The following is a 21844-nucleotide window of genomic DNA, read 5'->3' as shown; positions in this document are numbered from 1 at the left end:
TTTGGCCCAGGTCAAACGTCAGCAGGCTGAATTCGACTCTTTTGCCTTAGCTCACGTCTCTAGGAGTGGAAACACTCATGCAGATTCTTTAGCTACGCTGGCAACGTCCTCGGCTCAAGGTTTACCTAGGGTTATCCTCGTTGAGGATTTGGTAGAACCTTCTCTTGTAATTGGGAGGGCCCCTATCGCATTGTGGGCACCTCTAAAAACCCAGCTTGGGGTAAGTTAGGACCCAATTGGGAGGGCCCCTATCGCATTGTTTCAGTGGCAGGCATAGGGTCATATCGGCTAGCTGATCTAGATGAAAAAATTGTACCACGCCCATGGAATGTAAATAATCTTAGAAGGTATTATTATTAATGAAATTCGCTTTTGTCAGCTAACATTTCAAAGTTATGAGTATCTCTAACGCTTGAAGCTATTATTCTAAAAGAATCAAACAGAAACTTGGTTAAGTGCAGTCCTCGGACCACAAACCTTGTGGAAATTGATGTCTTGTCATTTGTTAAACAGAACCTTAGTTAGGCCGGGTCTTCGGACCTCCTGCTTTGGGAAAATTAACATTTGAGGTTATCATTTTTAAGAATCAAACAGAAACTTGGTTAAGTGCAGTCCTCGGACCACAAACCTTGTGGAAATTGATGTCTTGTCATTTGTTAAACAGAACCTTAGTTAGGCCGGGTCCTCAGACCTCCTGCTTTGGGAAAATTAACATTTGAGGTTATCATTTGTAAGAATCAAACAGAAACTTGGTTAAGGGCGGTCCTCGGACCACAAACCTTGTGGAAATTGATGTCTTGTCATTTGTTAAACAGAACCTTAGTTAGGCCGGGTCTTCAGACCTCCTGCTTTGGGAAATTTAACATTTGAAGTTACAATTTTTAAGAATCAAACGGAAAATTGGTTAAGTCTTATCTTCGGACCACGACTTTGATCAAAGTTAACTCCTTATTATGTCTGGGTGTTAATGCGTTACTGTTTATTAACTCGGATCTTAAGTTTTATATCTTTAAGTGATAAGCAAATTTGTGTAAGGAATGGTCCTCGGACCTTACATCCTACTAGAAACGGTACTATACATTACAAGGGTTTGATCGTGATATGAGGTCTTTTCTTCTTTTTAATCAAGGCATTGTTTAAATATCTCAACCATGTCACCTTCTATTAAATCTTTAATAACATGCGCGTGATTATGTGGAAGTTATGATTGTGCAATCCTTGGAGTTAGATTTGTTTACTCTGAGAAACTTTTGCTATGTATTAATGCGAAACTTTTGCGATAAGTATAAAAAGAATAAAGTAAAAACAGATGCAACACGGGTGAACATCAAATAAAGTTGTTCTTCATTAATCATTTGGACATGCATTACATATAAAGGCTAAACATGGAGAAAGAGAAGCCCTAAGCTAGGTCTTGAGCTTTTGGAGGAGGATCTTGCTGAGAAGTGCTGGTTCCCTCTGTCTCTTTCAGCTCCAACTCAAAAGGAGACAGAACCTTTTGTCCTTTGTCTGCTACTTTCGTTGGAGGGACGTTGGATTCCATGGCTTGACTAAGCCCTTCTCGGCATCTCCGCCTCCTTCCTTGTCTTTATTGGAACCCGAAGGTTCTGTAGGATCTGGAATTGGCTTCGGGACCATAGGAGGAAAAGCAGGAAGAGTTGTCTCAGGGGTAGGAGTAGCAGCAGGAGCCTCTTCAATCTCCTGTATCTCCAGGGGAAGCCAAACGTTCTCGGACTTCCTCAGATCCGAGGATAGAGGAACTCCTGCTACGTTTAAAGCTTCCCCCCAGACTTTCTGACAGTACTCCCAGCACAAAGCCGCGAAGTCCTCTGTCAGCTGCTCCTCGGTGGTTGCTACCCCTTCCTCGAAACTCGCCTGCTTGGCAGCTTGTAAAGAGAGTTGGAATGAGCTGGCTTCTTCCTTCATCAGCGCAAGTTCTTTTTCCAAATCCGAGCGTTCCCGTTGGACTCGGGCGAGCTCATCATCTTTTTCGCGAAGGAGCTTGCGCTGCCCTTCTATCTGGGTTTTCATAGTCTTCAAGTTTGACTCGACCCCATTTTTCTCTCTCCTCAGGTCAGCCACCTCCGAGGTAAGCTTTTCATTCTCAGCAAGAGCTGTGCCCAAGGACTTCTCTGTCTCCAGCCTAATCTCCAGCTCAGTCCTGGCCTTCTTCCGAGTATCTTCTATAAATTTCTCGGCTACAAAGACCTCCTGAATGGCCTGTAACAAAGTGTGATGGAATCAGGAATAGTAAGCAAACTTATGAATATTGTTAAAAGTGGAATCTTCCTAAAAAGGGGTAAACTTACCAGCGCTAAATCCCTTTTTAAAGACAGGAATAGTTGTGGCTGGCTCATTTTTTCCAAGGTCTCCATGTCCTTGGGCAACAGAAGAGGGCGCTCCAACACTTCGGCCAAGTGGTGGGCATGGCCTTGTTGAACCGCCCTTATACTGGATTGGCAGGAGATGGGTGCGCCGTCCAGTCTTAAGTCGGGGGACCAGGTGGTAGGTGCTCGGCGCACTTCGGCCTCGTCCCTGATTTCCCCGCTTTCAACTGAGCGGGCCCTACCCTTGCCTTTGTCCAGCTTCTGCTGCTGAACCGGTGGGAGTTGTTGTCGTGGTTTCTTGGGGTCCTTACTGATCGTCCCCTCAATATCCCCCTTTGTCTTCTTCTTGGGATCCTCGGCTGGAAGTTTTGGCTCAGCTGGAGGAGGGGGAGGTGGCAAAGATGGGGGAACTTGGGACGTCCCCGTCTTTTTCTCCATAACCTTCGCAGCTCTATTGGTTAGGAGACCCTTCATCCTGCCCATATCTTCCTCGAATTCGTCCTCGGGTAGGGCAACTACAAACCCTGCAATTCCAGAGACCTCAGTGGCTTCTTCCTCCTCGTCGAAAAGTACGACGAACTGATTCCCTCGAGGTCTCTCGGTGTCTTCAAAATGGAATTGATCTATCTCCTCGTCTAGTGTATGTGAAGAAGACACCTGCTCTTCTGGAATAATAGTTGCCTGAGAGTGCACGGCGAGGGGAATTGCCGCTATGGGTTGGTTGTACAAAACGGTGTGGGGGGCATCAGGGAGCTCGCGGTCGTCCAAAAAGTGGGGCCGGGCTACGTTTATTCTCCTTCGTCTTCGGTCACCCGCAATTATGACGTTCTCTATCTCCTGGAAGTCCGAGGATATGGGAGTGTACCCCAGAATGAGATGAGCAGCCCTGAGTTGTAAGTCTTCGCTAACGAACACCTCGGAGCGAAGTACTCGGTTTAGGTCTGCGATGTTACAGTGACTCAAACGAGGGCGCACGTGTTTCTTATCTGCAAAAAAGACGTCAAAACAAACAAGCCTGATCAGATTCACACAGATATGTAATAAGTTTAAGTAATTATGAATACTCATTTTTGTGTGTGTTAGAGGAAGTTGTGTTATGGGGAGATTAATCCTATGGCATCGCACTTGGGTCCCCCCACTCAACTGGGCAGTGGAGGCCGTCGTGCCAGTTCCCAGAGACGATCAGGTGGTCGTCCTTCATGCCTTTGTTGGATTTGGGCAGACAGGAGATTAACCTAACGACACTAGAACGGGACTTAATGTAGTAACCTACATTGGAGAGTTTATGGGACTCGTACAGAAAAACGACATCATGCCAGGAGAGGTTTAGACCCATTTGCTCGTTTAGAGCATCGACGCTACCCAAAACTCTAAAAACGTTTGGGAGGCACTGATCGGGACACAACCGGTGGTTGCGAAGGTACTCCCTAGTTACAGGTTTCATTGGGAAGGTCATCCCACCCTCTATAAAGGCTATCATTGGGATGATAACCTCTCCCTCTTTCCTAGAATTGGCCACGGCTTCCGCCGGACAATATTCTAGACCTACGTCGCTGGGAATACGGTACTTGGCCCTAAAGCCTTCCATCCCAGCGGCGGTATCAACTAGACACTTGAATCTTCCCATTACAGAGGAACGAAAGATTAAACTCTAAGAGGGAGAATGCTTATAGTGACAGCCGAGGACAAGGACCGAGGAGAAAAGGTTAAGGATAGAAAGAACAAAAGCTTACAAAGTTGAAGGTGTGCAAATTTCCACGGTTTTCTGCAGGTAAAGTATGATGGCTGATGTTTTGATGGGATTAACCCCTGGGGAATTAAATGAAGGCGCAGGTTCCCGAAGCGTCACGGCGTGCGGAAAAGCGGCCTCGAAATTATATTTATCCTGCCCAAATTTTCGTGGAGTAACGAGGGCCGTTGGATGCCCATCTCGCCGTTAAACATGGGGGACAAAGTGTAACTTGCAGTAATAAATGCGCGCGTTTTTTAAAATAAAATCGCCAAGTGGCATCTTCTGGGACGCGAAACGATTTCCACACGTGCCATCACTCACAAAGTGTATGGAGTAGGTTCTCGTCAGATCAAAACCCTATTTTTCTCCTCGGACGTCGAAAATTAGAGTTTTGAGGGGCTATTGTGGGGAGTAAAAAGACCCTGATGGGTATATGGGCCTTTGGGCCATGCTAAGGAAGGTCGACCTGCTCCTGGGTTTAGAACTTGTTAGTACTATGGGTCGGCCCATACGCCGAGGATCTGAGAGTACAGCCGATGATGATTTTTCCCCTCGGATGGACATCGGAGATTCCAGGACTTCATTGTAAAGGTTAGGGAATGACACGGTGAAGACCAATGGTAAAATGGGGTGAACCCTTGAATGTTCTAGAAGCATCGATGCTAGAGAAATACCAAGGATAAAGGCTGCCACATCCGCATTAAAGACCCTGCACCTACCACCCTGGCCGCATTAATGGGGAAGTGACACCTGAACAGTGGAAGGGAAACTTCTGGTTACTATTCAAAGGCACTGAGAAAAGAAATATCTAGGCTAAGGGGGAGTTGGGGCAACACGTGTACAAAGTATCAAAAAGAAGAGTATTTAAGGAGCAACCTTGAAAAGGAGGACGGACGACTTTGTAATCTAAAAGGAAAAGAAAAAAGAGGAAGAGATAATATAAGAACAATTCTTGGCTTACGTTCGAGGAGGTTGATTTACAATATTCCCCGTTGTTTTTGAGTGTTGGCAATCTTTGGCTTGTCATTTAATCCTCACACACTTCTAACCTGGGTTTCAAGCCCACACTCTACAAATTCATATTGTTTAAGGCTCATTGGGCCTGAGCCCGTAACTGTTCTTGGGGCCAGGTGCAATTGTGCACATACAAGTATAATTATATCTTGTATCCACAAAAAAAAAAATTCTTGGGTATAAAAAAAAATTATCAATTAAAAAAATCGAGAAAATTTGATATTTTAATAAATGTGAAAATACACATGTTGAGCAAATTCTCATTTTGTCCACTAGATTGATTTTCTACTAACATAGTTTCTAAAAAAATAAAATTGATTCTATTTTGGTCTCTGCTGTCAAAGCACTAATAGAAACCTTCTACATCGCAGACGAAGTGCCTTGTTTGCTAACATAGTGTTGACGTGGCCATTAAAAAAATTATTTGACTTTTTTAAATACCATATCAGCATTTTAATTAATAAAAAAATTAAAAAAGCCAGATTTCTCAGTTTTAATTTTAATTTAAAAAATAAAAAACAAACAAAAAAATTTACTTTTTTTTTTAAAAGTTGTAAAGATTGAAGCTCAAGCTCTCATTATGTTCTCATCTCTCATTTTCTCACACACATTGAACACCTCTCGGTCTCAACAAGAACACATCTCCCATTCATTCCCAACACTTCTTTCAGTTTCAAGACCCAGCAATCCACGATCAAACCCCAGCAATCCAAGACGAATCAACCCTACTCTTTGAGTTGGTTCGTGTTAATCTCAACTGTGCCGATGTGGCTCGGGTGTTGAGGTTGCCTTTTTTGGTGAAGAAAAGTGTCTTTACTTCGGTGGTTTTGGTGAACTCACTAGGTTCGGAGAAGGAGATTGGGTTTATGGGGATTTGGTGTCCAATTGGATTCTTCTCCACCACGCACCGCCGATCTGACCCAAACTCTTTAATCTCAAAATCTCATCTTCCCTTAAAACCTTACACCCGATATTGACCAACATCGAGTAAATCAAGAGGCTGATCTTCGAGATTTTGATCATGGAGGCCATGGGATTTTGATGCGGTGAAAACAATGGTAAAAATTTGGAGTCTTGTATGTGAATGTTGTGAACAAGGATCGATGGCTGGTGGCTAGTGGCTGTGGTGTTGTGAACCCCAAGTGGTGGTGGTTGTGGATTGGTTTAATTGGATTCGCTGGTTGTGGTGGGTTTGTTGTTGGTGTGGGTTGATTGGTTTGTTTGTGTTTGGTCTTTGTTTGGTCAGTTGGGTCTATTGATGACTTTGGCTTGGGTTTTGATCTGGGTTTCGATCTGGGTTTTGTTTGTGTTTGATTTTTATTTGTGATCTAGGCCTCTGCTTGTGTTTGGTCTTTGTTTCTTTGTTTCTTTTTTCATTTGTGTTCTTGTGTTCTGGGTTTGAGTTCTTGGTTGCTGGGTTTATGTTCTTGTAATTTGGGTTTGAGTTATTGGTCGCTGGGTTGGATCTGAGAAGAACATGAAGACAAGTTGTAATGTTCTTATGAAAAATAATAATGAAAAGTAACAATTTTTTTTAATTAAATTAGATTTAAGGTTGTTTTAATTTAAATTTTTTATATAAATTTTGTGACATGGCTTTGTTTAAAAAAAATTAAAATGCTGATGTGGCATTTAAAAATACCAAATAATTATTTTTAATAATATCTTAATATCCACATCAGCGCCATGTCACCAAGCATAAGACTCTGTTTGTCATGTAGGAGGTTTCCATTAGTGGATTGATGGTAGGGACAAAAATATAAAATTTTTTTTATTTTTTTATTTTATTTTTTATTTTTTATGGATTGCATTAGTAGCAAAATCAAATTAGGGATCAAAATGGGAATCGGCCCAAAATGTAGGGACCAAAAATGTATTTTTGCCTTTAATAAAATATAGTATAAAATAAATAATTTGATGTGAGGTGTTTTGAAAAGTGAGTATGTAAATAGAAAAAAGTAAATTCTTATGCTAAAATAGACAGAAATTTTTGTACAAACTAATGTGAATGCTAACCTTTCATTAAAATTTATAAATAAATTTAAAAAATGGTGAATTTCACTAAGTTATTTAGAGGTTTGAGCTAATACCAGTCAAATCTAAAACATTTCAAAATTTATTAATTTGGTCCTAAAACCCAACTTAGTTCCTACACACCGTTAGCTTCGATAGTCATTTTTCTCATTTCTCTCAAACTTGTCTCTTCTCTTTTCACTCAAGCATGGCTTTTCTTTCTCCCTCAAACTCTCTCGTGTCTTCACTCTCTCTTCCATGTCTCTCTCTCCCTCAAACATCTTTTCTCTCTCTCATCCCTCTCTCTCTCTCCAACTCAACCACTACTTTCTTCTCTTCGACTCATTCATTCATTGTCTCTCTCCTCTCTTAAGCAATGGTGGTGGTGTGTGAGTTCGGTGGTTTAGGTTTGAATTTGGTGGGTGCCCTCTTAGATCTGCAATGGTTGGGCGGTTTGGGTTGGCTATGGGTGGTTGTTTGCAGTGGTCGTGGGTCACCAGTAGTGGTTCTAGTTTGTTATGGGTTTTTTTTTTTTTTTTTTTTGGGTTTTTGGTGGTGGTGGATTTAATATGGGGTGGTTGAGGGCTCCGTTGTGGTGATGGCGGTTTTACTGTGATGGTGGATCACTAGTGTTGGGTTCTAGTTTGTTGTGAGTTTTTTGGATTTTTTAAATTTATTTTGGTTTTTAGTGGTGGTGGATTTGCTATGGGGTAGTAGTGGATTCCATTGTGGTGGTAGTGGTTTGCTGTAAGTTTTTTGGGGTTTTTCAATTTGGATTTTTTTTGCTACAGGTTTGACTAGGTTTTGATATGGGTTTCTTGGTTGTGATGGTGGTTGTGGTGGATCTAAGAGAGAGAGAATTGAGAAAAATGACTAACTGAGCTAACGATGTATAGGAACTAAGTTGGGTTTAGAAACCAAGTTGGTTAATTTTGAAATGTCTTGTACTTGGTTGACATTAGCTTAAACCTCAAGATAACTTAGTGGAATTTACTCTACAAAAAAAAAAAAAAAAAAAAAAAAAAAAAAAAAACCTAACCTCGTCATGACCCATCACCCACCCTTAGTTATACCTTATTTTATACTTTACCCACCTTAAGTATTGAAATACATGATTGACCCCCCAAGCTATAACTTTCTAACATTTAACTAGATGTTGTTTGTTTTGGGGTTAAGTCTAACATATATTATAAGACCAATTTACACTTCCCTCCAAAACCAATAGTAAATGGTAAATTGGTCTTTTAATGCTACATTCCGTTAAACTTAATTGAGAAAGTAACGGGAGAAGGTAAAGTATTACACAAGTTTTAGTTTATAGGGTTGATTGTGCCTTTTTATAGTTTGGGGAGTAAGTATAAAATGTGGTATAACTTAAAGTGAAAAGTGTAATTTCCACCTTTTTTTTTTTTCATCTAAAGGAAAATATATATTTTAAAATTTAAAGGTAAATTACGTTGACAACTTTGAGGTAGAGTGAAATTGGATTCCTTAAACCTAATTCTTAAAAATAATATTGCGTCCCAAATGATCAAAATAATTGACCATTCAACTCAATTTTTTAAATTAGTTTGGATGTTGTGTCAATGATATTACTTCCCAAATTATTTAAATCATTTTTTTTGTTCTCGGACAATGTCATTTCTTGAAAATTGATTATAACACATCTAATTTCACTATATTTCAAATGTGTAATTGTAATTTATCCATTTTTATATAAAAAATTGTATAATCTATTATTATAACTAGTCGTAGACGACCCACGTAAACATGGCAAAACGGGTTAGAATTTTCTAACCCGACTTGATCCGAAAAATACTCGACCCGAACCCAATTTTTTTGACTCAAAGCAAAAACAAGTTGACCCATGATCCAACCCGTATTTTTTGCGAGTCAACTCGACCTGACTCGAACCCGAACCATTTTTTTTTTTAACTTTATTTTTGGTAAAAAAAAAAAGTAAAATTAAGACAATATTGATTTAATTGTTTATTGTAAGCTTTAAGGAAACAATTGATACATTTACATAACTGCATACAAATTAATTGAAAGATGAAATGTTAAGCATTCTATAATGAGTAAATATTTTTAGATATCAAATAGCAAAGTACATGCCAAGATAATCTGGTTACAATAGAGTTAAAAACATAGATTTAAAATTGTAGACATGTGTGAGAAACATTCATAAGTGCGAAAATAGTGAAGCCAAAGTATCAATTTAGCATAAATTATGAATGCTTAGACCTATTTCTTAACAATTTTTGTCCAAAATAAACGACTTTTCAAAATAAATTATGATATTTTTTATAGTGTGTGTTACTTAACAATGATATGATATTCATAAAAGAGACCATGTATAAATAAATAAGCAATCAAACTTTAATGTATATCTCAAATTGAAATAAAGTTCCAATCACAATTGATAATAGATTATAAAATTAATTTTCAAGACTGTAAATTTCTTATATGTTTTTATTCTTTATCAAATGAGTTATCCAATAAGTCATTTGTAATTTTGTTTTATATTTTGGAATGTTGATATTGTGTAGAAATAAAATTTGTGTATTTGTTTTACTTATCTTTATGTTATTTTGTTTAAGATAGCAATGTTAGGATTTGTATAATTTTAAAATTATTGAATAAGTATTAATAAGTTTAACTGAGTTCATTCTTGATATAAGTGGTGAATTCAAAATAATGCATTTTATATCAAGTAATTTGTTGCATAACTTTCCAAATGACAAATACATGTTGTTTTCTTTATAAAAATAAAAAGAAAAAAAAATCCATGTGAAAAATACGGGTTAACTCGACCCGACCTGCAACCTAATTAACTCAAACACCACTTTTTAACCCGCTTAAAATGACCCTTTTTGACCCGTGACTCGTTTGACCCAACCCGACCCGTCCGTTTTGCCATGTCTAAACCCACACAATACGTGGGAATATTTAAATTACTTATGTTATTCCCCAAAGCATGCATTACCCATTCGCCAGCAACCAAATCAGACCATAGCCTGGTTTTGGAATCAAACATGGACGGAATGAAGAGGGCTCAACTTATCAAATTTACAGCAATATGAATTAGGGATGAATCTTATGAAGACGTGGTAAGTGAAGCATGGTATTCATTTCACGTTGGGAGCCCTTCATGTTCTCTTTATAGGAAAATTGTGAGAGTTAAACGGTTTCTCTACAAATAGAATAAGGAAAATTTTAAGTATTGTAATACTAGAATTAGCTAGCTTTTGACTAAAATTGAGAAAGTACGAGGGCTTGAGTCAAGTTGAGAAAATTTGGCTTTAGAGGAGGGGTTGCAGAAGGAACTTGATGAATGGCTGTTAAGATATGAAATGAAGAAAAAGCAAAAATCTAGAGAATTATGGTTGGAGGAAGGGGACCGTAACATATGGTTTTTTCACCTGTCAACTGTCTTTCGTAGTAGAAAACCATATTGGAGCTATCAAAGACGAGCAGGGGTATGACTAAATAATTAGAAGGGTATTGAAAATTATTTATCTTGTCAATATTCGAAGCTTTATTCCCACCATGAGATAGATTTTCCAAAGAATCTGGATCACTAATTTCAGTGCTTTATTTTTGAGAGGGAAAACTAGGAGATTAGTGCAATTCCTATAACAATAGAAATTCGAGAAGTTTTGTTTGACATGAATCCCATAAAAGTCCCCCAAGTCCTGATGGCATGCCAGCTGTGTTTTTTAGAAAATTATGGCATATTGTTCGGCAAGATGTGGTGAATGTTGTTGTAGACAACACATTTTGCAACTCTCATTTAACCTCACTTGCATTGTATTGCATATTATCACCATCTCATGTCTCTGGGGTAAAATTGTAATTTTGACTATTCGATCTCCAAATACATTTCATGAAGTAAATCTTGAGATCATAATGATCAAAATGATAGTTCATGAGTATTAATCGGGCAACCAGATTTAAAGATATCAAGAAACCAAATTTTAACAGTAAAGTGCACTTGCATAAATTAAGTCCCAACCATACGTTATTATGATCTCATAGTTTTAAATTAGTCTATTTTTAGTCCAATTTAAATTAAATGACAGTTCATGAATATTAATCAACTCACTATGTTGTTGTCCTATGCATTCTTTGATACCTAAAGTGCACTCTCTTTTATGACCTTTACTATTCTATTTAGTCTCCTCTTATTTTCCGTGCATTCTCTGATGATGATTGGACAAGAGGTCCCACTGATCGAAGGTCAACCACTGGTTATTGTTTTCTTCTTGGTTCTTTTTTAATCTCTTGGTGAAGCAAGAAACAAACCATTGTGACGTGCTCTAGCATTGAAGTTGAATATCAAACCCTTGCTGATTACACATCTAAACTCCTTTGGCTTCAATGGCTTCTCAAGGATTTAGGTGTGTTCACATCCTCTACCACTCCTCTTTATTGTGATAATTGGAGTGCCATTCAGATTGCTCACAATGATGTCTTCTATGAACAGACTAAACTCAGTGAGATTAATTGTCAATTTATCCGTCATCATCTTGTTCATTTTGCTCTCAAGTTGCTCTTAGTCTCATCTCAAAATCAACTTACAGATATCTTCACTAAGTCACATCTTAAGGAATGTTTTCATGTTTTGGTTGATAAACTCAAACTGGTCGAACACCCCCACCTTCACCTTGGGTTTGAGAGGGGCTGTTAACGTGTAATAGGCTTGTGGGCTTTATGCCCACTTTACTTGTCTTGTTTAGCACACATGCTTGTACAACACATATTTTTACTGTATACTCCTACCTCTTATATAAAGGTATTTCTGCATATTTTATTATTTGAGAAATATAATACTATTCATTTAGTATTTCTAACATAAAATATCCTATGTTGAACCAACTTGGTGATGTGAATTTATAATTCATTTCGTGATCCTGTGCAGGCTTTATGAGTAGTGTAGGAAGCTTAGGGGTTGTTTGGTTTTTTTTTTTTCATCACTCATTACTCCTCACTCAATTTTCGTCACTCATTACTCATTACTCATCACTCTTCACTCATCACTTAAAATACCCCAACTCCCTACACCCCACCTGTTTGGACACTGTTTTCAGTTCACATCACTCAAATATTTCAACCTTTTTGTGGGACCCATACTTGATCACCAAGTCAGACTTTTCTTCTGTGGGACTCTCTCTTCTTAAAACCACCAAACACAAAGCCAAAAATAAACTGGAAACAACGCCACCCAAAAAATAAAAAATCTCTCTGCCTCTTCTTCTTCTTCTCCTCTCTCTCTCTCTCTCTCTCTCTCTCTCTCTGTGGTTCGTGGTCCAATACAACCACAACAGCAACAACAGCAACACCCACAACCATAGTGGCGAAAAGGAAAAAAAAATATCTAGGACCTGCGCGCCGCCGAGCCACCGTCACCCAGCGTGCCACCAAAACGTGAAGGCTCATTGCCAAGTCCAGACTTGGCTTGCCGTCATCTCCACTGGAGTACTGCTCGAACAACTTCGAAGCCCGGAGCGCATAGTTGGGGGCCTTGTTCGGTCCCTCGCCGGAGGCAATAGTGTCGCGTGCGAGCTCGGTAGTCGGCTCGAAAGTGGAGAGGCGGGTTTGGAGTTCGAAACAGAGTTTAGGGGTTCGGATCTTTGTTGGGTTGGAGTGTGGGCCTGGGCTTGGGTCAGAGTTTCGGGGACGAAGATTCAGAGCGGTAGAGTTTCGGGTGGAGTTTTAACGGAGACAAGGCCTGGTATGCTTTTCTATGGGTTAGGTCTTGGATTTAGGAATGAAGATGAGTTTCTGTGGGTTGGGTTTTTGGTGTGAAGGAAAAGCCGTTGGTGGGGATCGTGAAAAGGAGAGCCGGACTTGATAAGGCACAGACTGTGGGTCCCTCAGTGTGTATTTAATTACGAAAATGTCATTGGAAATAGAATTTTGGAAATTGAAAACACCTCAAATGTGTTTTCAGTTTCCATAACTCATCACTCAAAAATCAGAGAATTGAGTGATGGAAACAAAAATAGGAAACACAGCCAAACAAACTTTCTTGGAGTGGGTCCCACTTATTTTGAGTTATGGGTGATGGAAACACAAAATCCAAATTGCCTTTTTGGCCGTGTTTGGTTTGGAGGTCACTCATATCTCAACACTCAACACTCATCACTCAAATCTCCTCACTCAAACTCATAACAAAATTCTTATAACTCTAACTCAAAATTACCCATAACTCTACTCTTTGGTTTGATTGGCTAAAAATTCTCAATGCTTTCCAATTCAAAAACTCAACTTTATGTCACTCAATGGGACCCACGAAAATTTATTGCTTAGCAAGTGCACAGAACGACAACAAGCCTATCCGCTTCAAGTCCCTCTCTCCTTTTCACACATAGCCATTCGGCCATTCCACAATACCTAGAAATTCCCTTATGTGAAGTAGTAGAGAGAGATATGATCAAACTCATGTATAGTTCAACAATCATAAAACCATAACCAGCTTTGAAAAAATAAAAAATAAAAAAATAAAACTAGACCCAACTTCGTGAAGAACAGAGCAAATATGAGAAAATTTTTCTCACCTGTCAGAAACAAAAACAGAGCTCTAGAGTGAAAGTGAAGAGAGAAATGAGAGTGAATGAGAGAAATAAGGGAAAAACATTAAAGCTAAAAGTGAACGGTACCATATGACCATTGGTGACCATTACTTCTCTAGCATTCGATGTGACTAGATATATAGGTGGGACCCAGTAGAATTACATAATTGTCACCAAATCTCATAACTCATGATTCGAAAACTCCTAAAAACTCTTTTCATTTTCACTCACTCTAACTTAGTTTTTTGAGTTATGAGTGATAGAAAGTTAGAAAGCAAAACAAGCAAAAATGATGTGGGTCGCAACAAAAGTAAGTGATGAGTGATGAGAATTGAGTAATGAGTGATGAAAACCTTGCAAACCAAACATGGCCTTATTTGTTCATTTTGCTATATTCTTAGTGATATTTATGACCAAAAATTGAAAGTTTGAACTTCCTTTGCCTTCCTTCTGGTTATAGGGTTTTATTTATTTATTTATTTTTATTTTTAAATTACGTTAATAAATTTCTCAATTTATTTGTCGAGTAATATGGCTTATGCCTCAGGGGGAAAGCTGATAGATGCATACTGAGATTCCTACACTAGGAGGACATGGAGCCTGGTTTCTCATGGTCTGGACATCCCATTGGCATGGAAAGTAAGAAATTGAAACCACAACAATGGCTATACCTAGCAGATTGATGCTATAATTAACATAGTTGGATTGTTAATTTGCTGAGAGTGATTGACTATCTTAGGCTGGTGTTTTCCTACTCATGATCATAATGGGCGGTTTTCTTGCAGGTATCGTATCGAGGAAAAGATATGACTGAATGAGAATAGAGTATCTCATAGTTTCTGAGCAACTGAAAGATAGAATTACCAAATTGGACTTCAATAATTGAAAATCAAGAGAAAATGGCAACATGAAACATAATTCTTAGAAGTCACCTCCACGCGAAAAATGGTGAAGAAAGGGCATACACGAAAATTTATTGCTCAGCAAGTGCACAAAACAGTAACAAGCCTATCCGCATCAAGTCTCTCTCTCCTCTTCATGCACAGCCATTCGGCCATTCCACAATACCTAAAAATTCCCTTATGTGAAGACGTGAAGTAGCAGAGAGAGATATGATCAAACTCATGTATAGTGCAACAATCATAAAACCATAACCAGCTTTGAAAAAATAAAAAAAAAACTGGACCCAACTTCGTGAAGAACAGAGCAAATATGAGAAAATTTTTCTCCCCTTTCGGAAACAAAAACAGAGCTCTAGAGTGAAAGTGAAGAGAGAAATGAGAGTGAACGAGAGAAAGAAGGGAAAAGCATTAAAGTTGAAAGTGAATGGTACCATATGACTGTTGGTGACCATTATTGCTCTGGCATTCGATGTGACTAGACATACAGGCAGAACCCAGTTGGCTCAAAAGAATTACAAAATGCCACCAAATCTCATAACTCATGATTTGGAAACTCCTAAAAATTGTTTTCATTTTCACTCATTCTAACTCAGTTTTTTAAGCTATGAGTGAAGGAAAGTTAGAAAGCAAAACAAGCAAAAAGGGTGTGGGTTGCAGCAACAGTAAGTAATGGGTGATGAAAATTGAGTAATAAGTGATAAAAACCTTGCAAACCAAACATGGCCTTATTTGTTCATTTTGCTATATTTTAGTGGTATTTATGACCAAAAATTGAAAGTTTGAACTTCCTTTGCCTTCCTTCTGGTTATAGGGTTTAAAAAAAAAAAAAAAAAATTTAATTTCTCAATTTATTTGTTGAGTAATATGGCTTATGACCAAAATTTTTTTTTTTCCTTTTTTAATTCTAAAATACATGACATCCAATCACAAGTTCACCGAATTGACATTGAGATTTCTGCAATGATGCCACACTAGACAGTCACATCAATGCCTCTGCAAATAGCTTGACACCATTTAATTAGGGATTCACTTGAGTAAAGATCTCCTGGAGCAACAAAGGCAACAACATAATGAATCCACTCTTACATTATAACATGATGAATGCAGATAAGACACAAATACTGAGAAAAGCATGCCTGGTGCGTGTGTATAGGAGAAACACCCCCCCCCCCCTTTTCATGTTTGGGGTAGTTTACAATTTTCCCTCTTCTCTTTGAAACCAACCAATCTCCTTTTCTATAAGCAAATACTCCAAATCCGTTACTTTCTCAATTAAATCCAATGGGATTTTGTGAAGAAATTATTCATACATCACAAGGAAGAGAAAAAGTTGAGGATTGCATTGTTGTTTTTTGGGATTGCATTTGTAATCGTTGCGATTACATTGAATTGAATTGAAAAAGTAATGGAATGGGGGTATTTGCTCATTTTTCATTGAGGGGGAAATTAGTTGGTTTCAAAGATAAAGAGGGGAATTGTGAAATACCCCAAACATTGAGGGGGAAATACTTTCCCCCATATAGATATATATACATATATATATATATATATATATATATATATATATGGGGGAAAGTATTTCCCCCTCAATGGGGGAAATTAGTTGGTTTCAAAGATAAAAAGGGGAATTGTGAAATACCCCAAACATTGAGGGGGAAATACTTTCCCCCATATATATAAATATATATATATATATATTTATATATATGGGGGAAAGTATTTCCCCCTCAATGTTTGGGGTTTTTCACAATTCCCTTCTCCATTCAGAATTGGAGCCTTTTAACATGAGTGCAAACAGGCCTACATGAAGACAATAAAAATGTTCTTTTATAAAAGATGGCTGTGGCTTCATAGTTCAACTAGTCTAATTATTGAAGTTTGATGAAGGTGTTAAATTAAACAAATATCATGCTAAGCATCATTCATATATCATTCCAGGTGCTTTTCTTGCATGAACTGCAAAATGGCAATATATTCATGCTTGCTATAATTTTCCTAGGATGGTTTACTATGTAATTGAAAATATTGTTAAGAGTGATAGGGACTTCTCATATAAGCACAAAGAGAAGAGTTTTTGAAACACACACACACACAAACAAACACTGTGTCGTCCATTTGAAGCTGCAGAAAATGATGACATGTCATTGAGACAATACTTCATTCTTATCAATCTAAAAATTAATCTCTTCAAAGCTGTTGGCACAAAAACAAAGTTGATAATTTTGATTTGTATGATATTAATACTATGAATTTCAGTGCAATGTTTGGTAACAAGATTTTTTAAGCAATCATATGATAATTCACCATCATCAAGGGATGCGTACAACTTCATGCAGATAACAATAAACTCTCCAACAACCAGGGAAATAGTTTTGGTACACTTGATGACATTGCTAGGATTCCACCTTGATAATGTTCCTAACCCTAGCACAGTTGACTTCTCCTGAGCTTATGAAAACGGCAGACTCCTCTCCCCTCAAAATCCCATAGAAATTACTAAACTGAGTCTGTCTGTTTTCATTTCCGAGGAACACTTCAGTGCTTATCCACGTGAATTGACAAGAAATAACCTGTATTCCCAGAAGATAAAAGGCTTCTTCTAATCAAGCATACTTGCCATGTTTCATACATATGTTTTTTTACTCCTTAGGGACAAAAATCCCTCAGAGAAGGAGAAGCATACTAAAGAAGTTATATCATAAGAATGTCCATCAAACCAAAGATCCAAGTATCCAACTAAACCTTTCCAGCAAAAAATCCAAACTTCTGCTGCAAGTGGCCTTGACCAAATGGCACTTCCATCCCCTTTAAGTATGGAGTGGGTAACAAGTTTGGGGGTTCAAATCCCATGGATTAAAAAAAAAAAAAACCACTAATAATAAATCTTTTCCGTTTTTCAATGCACTTCTATAAATGCATTGCATTCTCAAGAAAGAACTTCCTTGATTTTTAGAGGCTAGTGCTTACATTATTGACCCTTTTATTGAAGAACTAGTGCATATATTGAATCTAGATCATTTTTTACAAATGGAACCTCTATGCAGTGACCAGAATGAACAACATGAATTTTACTTTTGTTAGTTGAAAATGCCAAAAAGGTGCAAGCCCTTTGCGACAGTTAGTTATACGGTACCTTGATGAGACTATAGGAAACTAGGTACAAAAAAGTAATTCAAAGATTATCTATATTAACTCTAGATACACAAATTTAACCCAGTGATCAACCAATGAATTAATTTTCTTGTCATTTCTACATACATAGAAAGTAATAAGGTGCTAAGTGGCAAACTGACAGAAAACGGTTGAGGCTTTTCTCCTTGTTTTTCTTTTCTTATCCAAATTCTTTGGTTTTGGTATTGGTAAGGCCATTTATAGAACTACCTATGCTAGAGTTATTGATTGTATTTAAATATATTGACAGCTACAAAGCACATTCAAGAAATGAAAACTAAAACAAGCTAATACCCACTTAAATTCAATAACAACATCAATACCCACTTCATGTGAATATGGCAAAGAGACATAACAGAAATTAAAAGGCAAATGGGAATCCTTCACCTTGTTAGTTTTCAGTCTGTTGCAATTGCTTCAACCCTGCGAAAATTTTCAACATAGCAAGCCCTCTTGATCTCCTCCCTTAAAGCTTGTGCCCTACTCCTTCCCACTTCCAAAACACACACACACACACACACACACACACACACACAAAGATGCTGTTTTTGCCCAAAAAACAAAAAGAGTTTCTGAAACAAACACTATAAAGAAAGCTTAGTTTACTAGTTTAGTTGAGACAACAACATAAAACATAAAAGATTCCAATTTTTATTTCCTCCAACTTTCCCAAATTTTCTCAGCTACCAAACAAGACCCAAAAAAAAAACAACTACAAAAATTAGATAAGACTCCATGGCTAAAGGGATTCTTCAAGCTCCTCCATCTTCTGTCTATTCTTCAATTCAGCTTCATACTTTTTCAATCTCTCGTTCATTTTCTCCTGTGTTCACAACATTAACGAAAATTAGATGAGTAAAAAGATCAGTACGGAGTGGATTCTTCAATTCCTAAGATTTTCTCGGCAACCAAACGGAGAGTTTAGAAATTGAAGTGGGGGAAGCTGACCTTATAGCTAATTTCGAGGCGGTGCATGGCGTAGAAGCCGAGAACGCCACCGAGAATAGTGCCGGTGATGATCCGAACGTAGGCCCATTTCCGAGAAGGATCACTCACCATATTTTTTTTTTCTATCTCAATTTTCTCGGGAAAGTGACGGCTCAGATTTAAATTTTAAGCGATCCACCGAATGTTTGAGCCTGGTCACGGTTCAGCTGTTCAGCGGTCACTGTGGGCTGTGGAGTCTTCGAGTTCCTTGATGTTAGTTACTTATATGTTATAATTACGCGGAAGTCTCCTACCACAATAATTTTACAATTTGATTATGTAATTAGTTTTAAGCGGTAGAAATAAAAATGGTATGGTCATAATTGTACTTCTCACGAGTCATTATAGGGCAAAATTGTGATAAAGTTATGAAAATAATTGTGGTACTCAAATTACTTTATAGTTACCGAAGCAAAGAGGAATAAAGGACCAAGATGGTTTTAAAAACCAAAAGGGTTAAAAAACCGGAAAAGAGATTAATTTTTAGTTTTTTCGGTTCTTGACCAATTTTTAGCAGTTTTTTGTTTATTTTCTCTATTTTTACCAGATTGGTGCCATGTTCGATTGTCAGTACAATCGGCCGGTTTGGTTTTTAAAATAGTCACCCAACCTAACCTAATTCTAGGTACACTATTTATTTCACACTCCCTTGTTACTCACAATGTACACTACCATTTCAGTCAAAATTAAGTCACGGTTTTAGTTATTTATTTAAATTGTGTGTATATTTTGTACAACAAAGAATGTTCACTAACAATTAGCCTAATTTGAATGCCTCTCTAAGTAAGAGATATTATGGTTACTTCTAGCATTGACATAAAAAGTTAGCTTTTTTTTTTACCATTTAGTTTATTTTTACTACTATTTAGCTTTTTTTTGTTACTATTCATGGGTCTCATTGCACTTTTTGGTATTATCCATGAGTTTTATTGTACTATTTCAGCTATTTTTTAGCTTTATCTACACTATTCTCAACAAAAAAGTTTTCAATTTCAACTAAATAAGTCATTCCCAAACAGACTATGTATGTATTTCCAATCCGCTTAGCTCTTTGTTGATTGCTAGTATACTTGAATTTTGTAAATAAATAAATTTTAAAAAACCGTACATAAAAGCTAAAAGTTGAAGGCAAATTGACATTACTTGTTTTTTGGACGGTTTTTAGTGGCGTTTTATGTAAAATTTAGGCCAAACTGTAAAATAGTGTAGGGATGACAATTTTGTCATGCCCTGCCCTCCCCATCTAGCAAGTGTTTATGCCCCACACACTAGAGTGGAGCGAGGACAAGGTTCGACTTTCTAGTTCCACCTCGCATATATTTACCAAAATACTCTTAATATGATTAACATTTTACAAAGATATCCTAGGTTTCATTCCTCACTTATTTCCAATTCTCATTTCAAATTTTCAATTTTAGGAATATGTTGTTATGTTTTAGACTATTATTGTTAAAGACTTAATTTTGTATTATTAAGTATTTAAATACTTGGATATTAAGACTCTTTTTTTGTGATATTATATTGTTGAACACTTTGAATTATATTATTGAGTAAAAATTAGTTTGATTTGATGTGATAAATTTACTTGTAATTTCAAGTATGATTTATATTATATGATAAGTTTTGATTATTACAATAATCTCCTTGTGAGAATGAGAAATTTTTTTAATGAGAAATTTTTTTTAATAATAAATTTAAAACAATTTTTTTTTTAATTATATCAAAAGTAGACATGGCAAATGGACATGTCGAGTAGGGTTAGGTCAATCAGGTTGTGGGTCGGGTCGGATTGACCCATATTTTTTACATTTAAAAATAATAAATAAATGCCAACTTTTTAGAGAGAATGAATCAAATCAAATAGTTAGATTACTTGTTACTAATTTACTATTATACATGTGAAGGGGAAAAAAAAAACAAAAAAAATATAAAGACTTCCATATCCTTGCAATTTAAATTTTTTTACATACTTCAAATTCAAAGTTCACTAATGATATCATTCCCGTAAAAGAACAAAAAAAAAAAAAAAATACAAAACTAAATGGCATGGACCATGTAAAGTTATCAGCTTTCTTAAGCGTACAAATTCCTTTTACATTTAAAATAATAATAAAGTTAGATTATATAGAATGATAAACTAAATAAAAAAAATTTAAAAATAAACACAACAATTTAAGTAAAAAAGAAAAAGTAAATATTTTTATAAGAATTATACCTCAACCTACTCAATGTTGGTAGTAGATTCAACACTACTGTAATACCTGGAAAAAAGGGTATTTAAGTAATTTTCTTTTGTGGGGCCAATTTTATAATTTATAATTATAAGGGAGTTTTTAGAAAATAAGGTTGAAACCCTAACTATATATAAGCTAATTAAGTTAGAGTATAACGTCAGTTTTTTTTTTGGAAGACTTCTGAGTTTGTTCAAGTAGTGAAAGATTGACGGCACACTTGAGGGAAGAGCTTAAGAAATCTCATTCTTTGTCAGATTTAGATTTTATATGGATTTAGAATTTTTTTTATGTGAGAATTTCGGCCAACAGTGAGACTTTCTGCATAATCTTTCTTAAAGGAATAGTACCGGATTGATGGAGTTAGACAAAAAAAATGCTTGATGAAAAGAAGGAACACCAACTTCTTTAGGATTTATTATTATTTGTTTATTGATTTGGTAGAGGAAGAATAGAGTTTCCATAAAAGCTTGTGTCAGAACTTCATTTGTGTGATTTGTCCTCATGCCAAAAGAAAGCTAGAGGCGGCAGAAGCAAATATTTATATATATATATATATAAATCCATAGAATAATCCCCTTGACAAAGCAATGTGCCAACGCTAGCTTCCTTTTAATTTTTTTATTATTATTATTAGTTCATTGGTTTGGTTATTGAGGCGTATAGGGAAGTCAACAAGTGATCATGGAACATGGTCTAGGCGATGCTTTTAACCCTATATGACAATGTGTATCCTAGGTTTTAATTGGAGGCAGTAGATGATATATACAAGGATTTTTACTCTGAGATAATAAAAAGAAATTATTGGATAATTTTAGTAGTCGCTCTGTTGGTCGGATACCGTTATAAATCATTCTTAAATTATTTGATTATTGAGTGAATAGTACTTGCA

The 21844-nt window shown here is 36.8% G+C and overlaps 1 protein-coding gene across 1 annotated transcript; it reads right to left on the bottom strand.

Moving 5' to 3' along the window:
• Positions 1-18303: 18303 nt before the first annotated feature.
• On the bottom strand, positions 18304-18968 carry LOC142630795 (uncharacterized). The gene is made up of 2 exons (XM_075804846.1): positions 18683-18968; positions 18304-18557 (listed from the first exon to the last, which is right to left on the bottom strand). Exons 1-2 carry the CDS (start codon positions 18791-18793, stop codon positions 18474-18476), a joined length of 195 nt encoding a protein of 64 aa, XP_075660961.1. The 5' UTR covers positions 18794-18968; the 3' UTR covers positions 18304-18473.
• Positions 18969-21844: the final 2876 nt, after the last annotated feature.

The sequence above is a fragment of the Castanea sativa genome, chromosome 4, assembly GCF_040712315.1.
Source record: "Castanea sativa cultivar Marrone di Chiusa Pesio chromosome 4, ASM4071231v1".
NCBI lineage: Eukaryota > Viridiplantae > Streptophyta > Magnoliopsida > Fagales > Fagaceae > Castanea > Castanea sativa.
The sequence above is the reverse complement of the archived record's forward strand: the minus strand, read 5'-3'. Positions and strand labels throughout refer to the sequence as shown.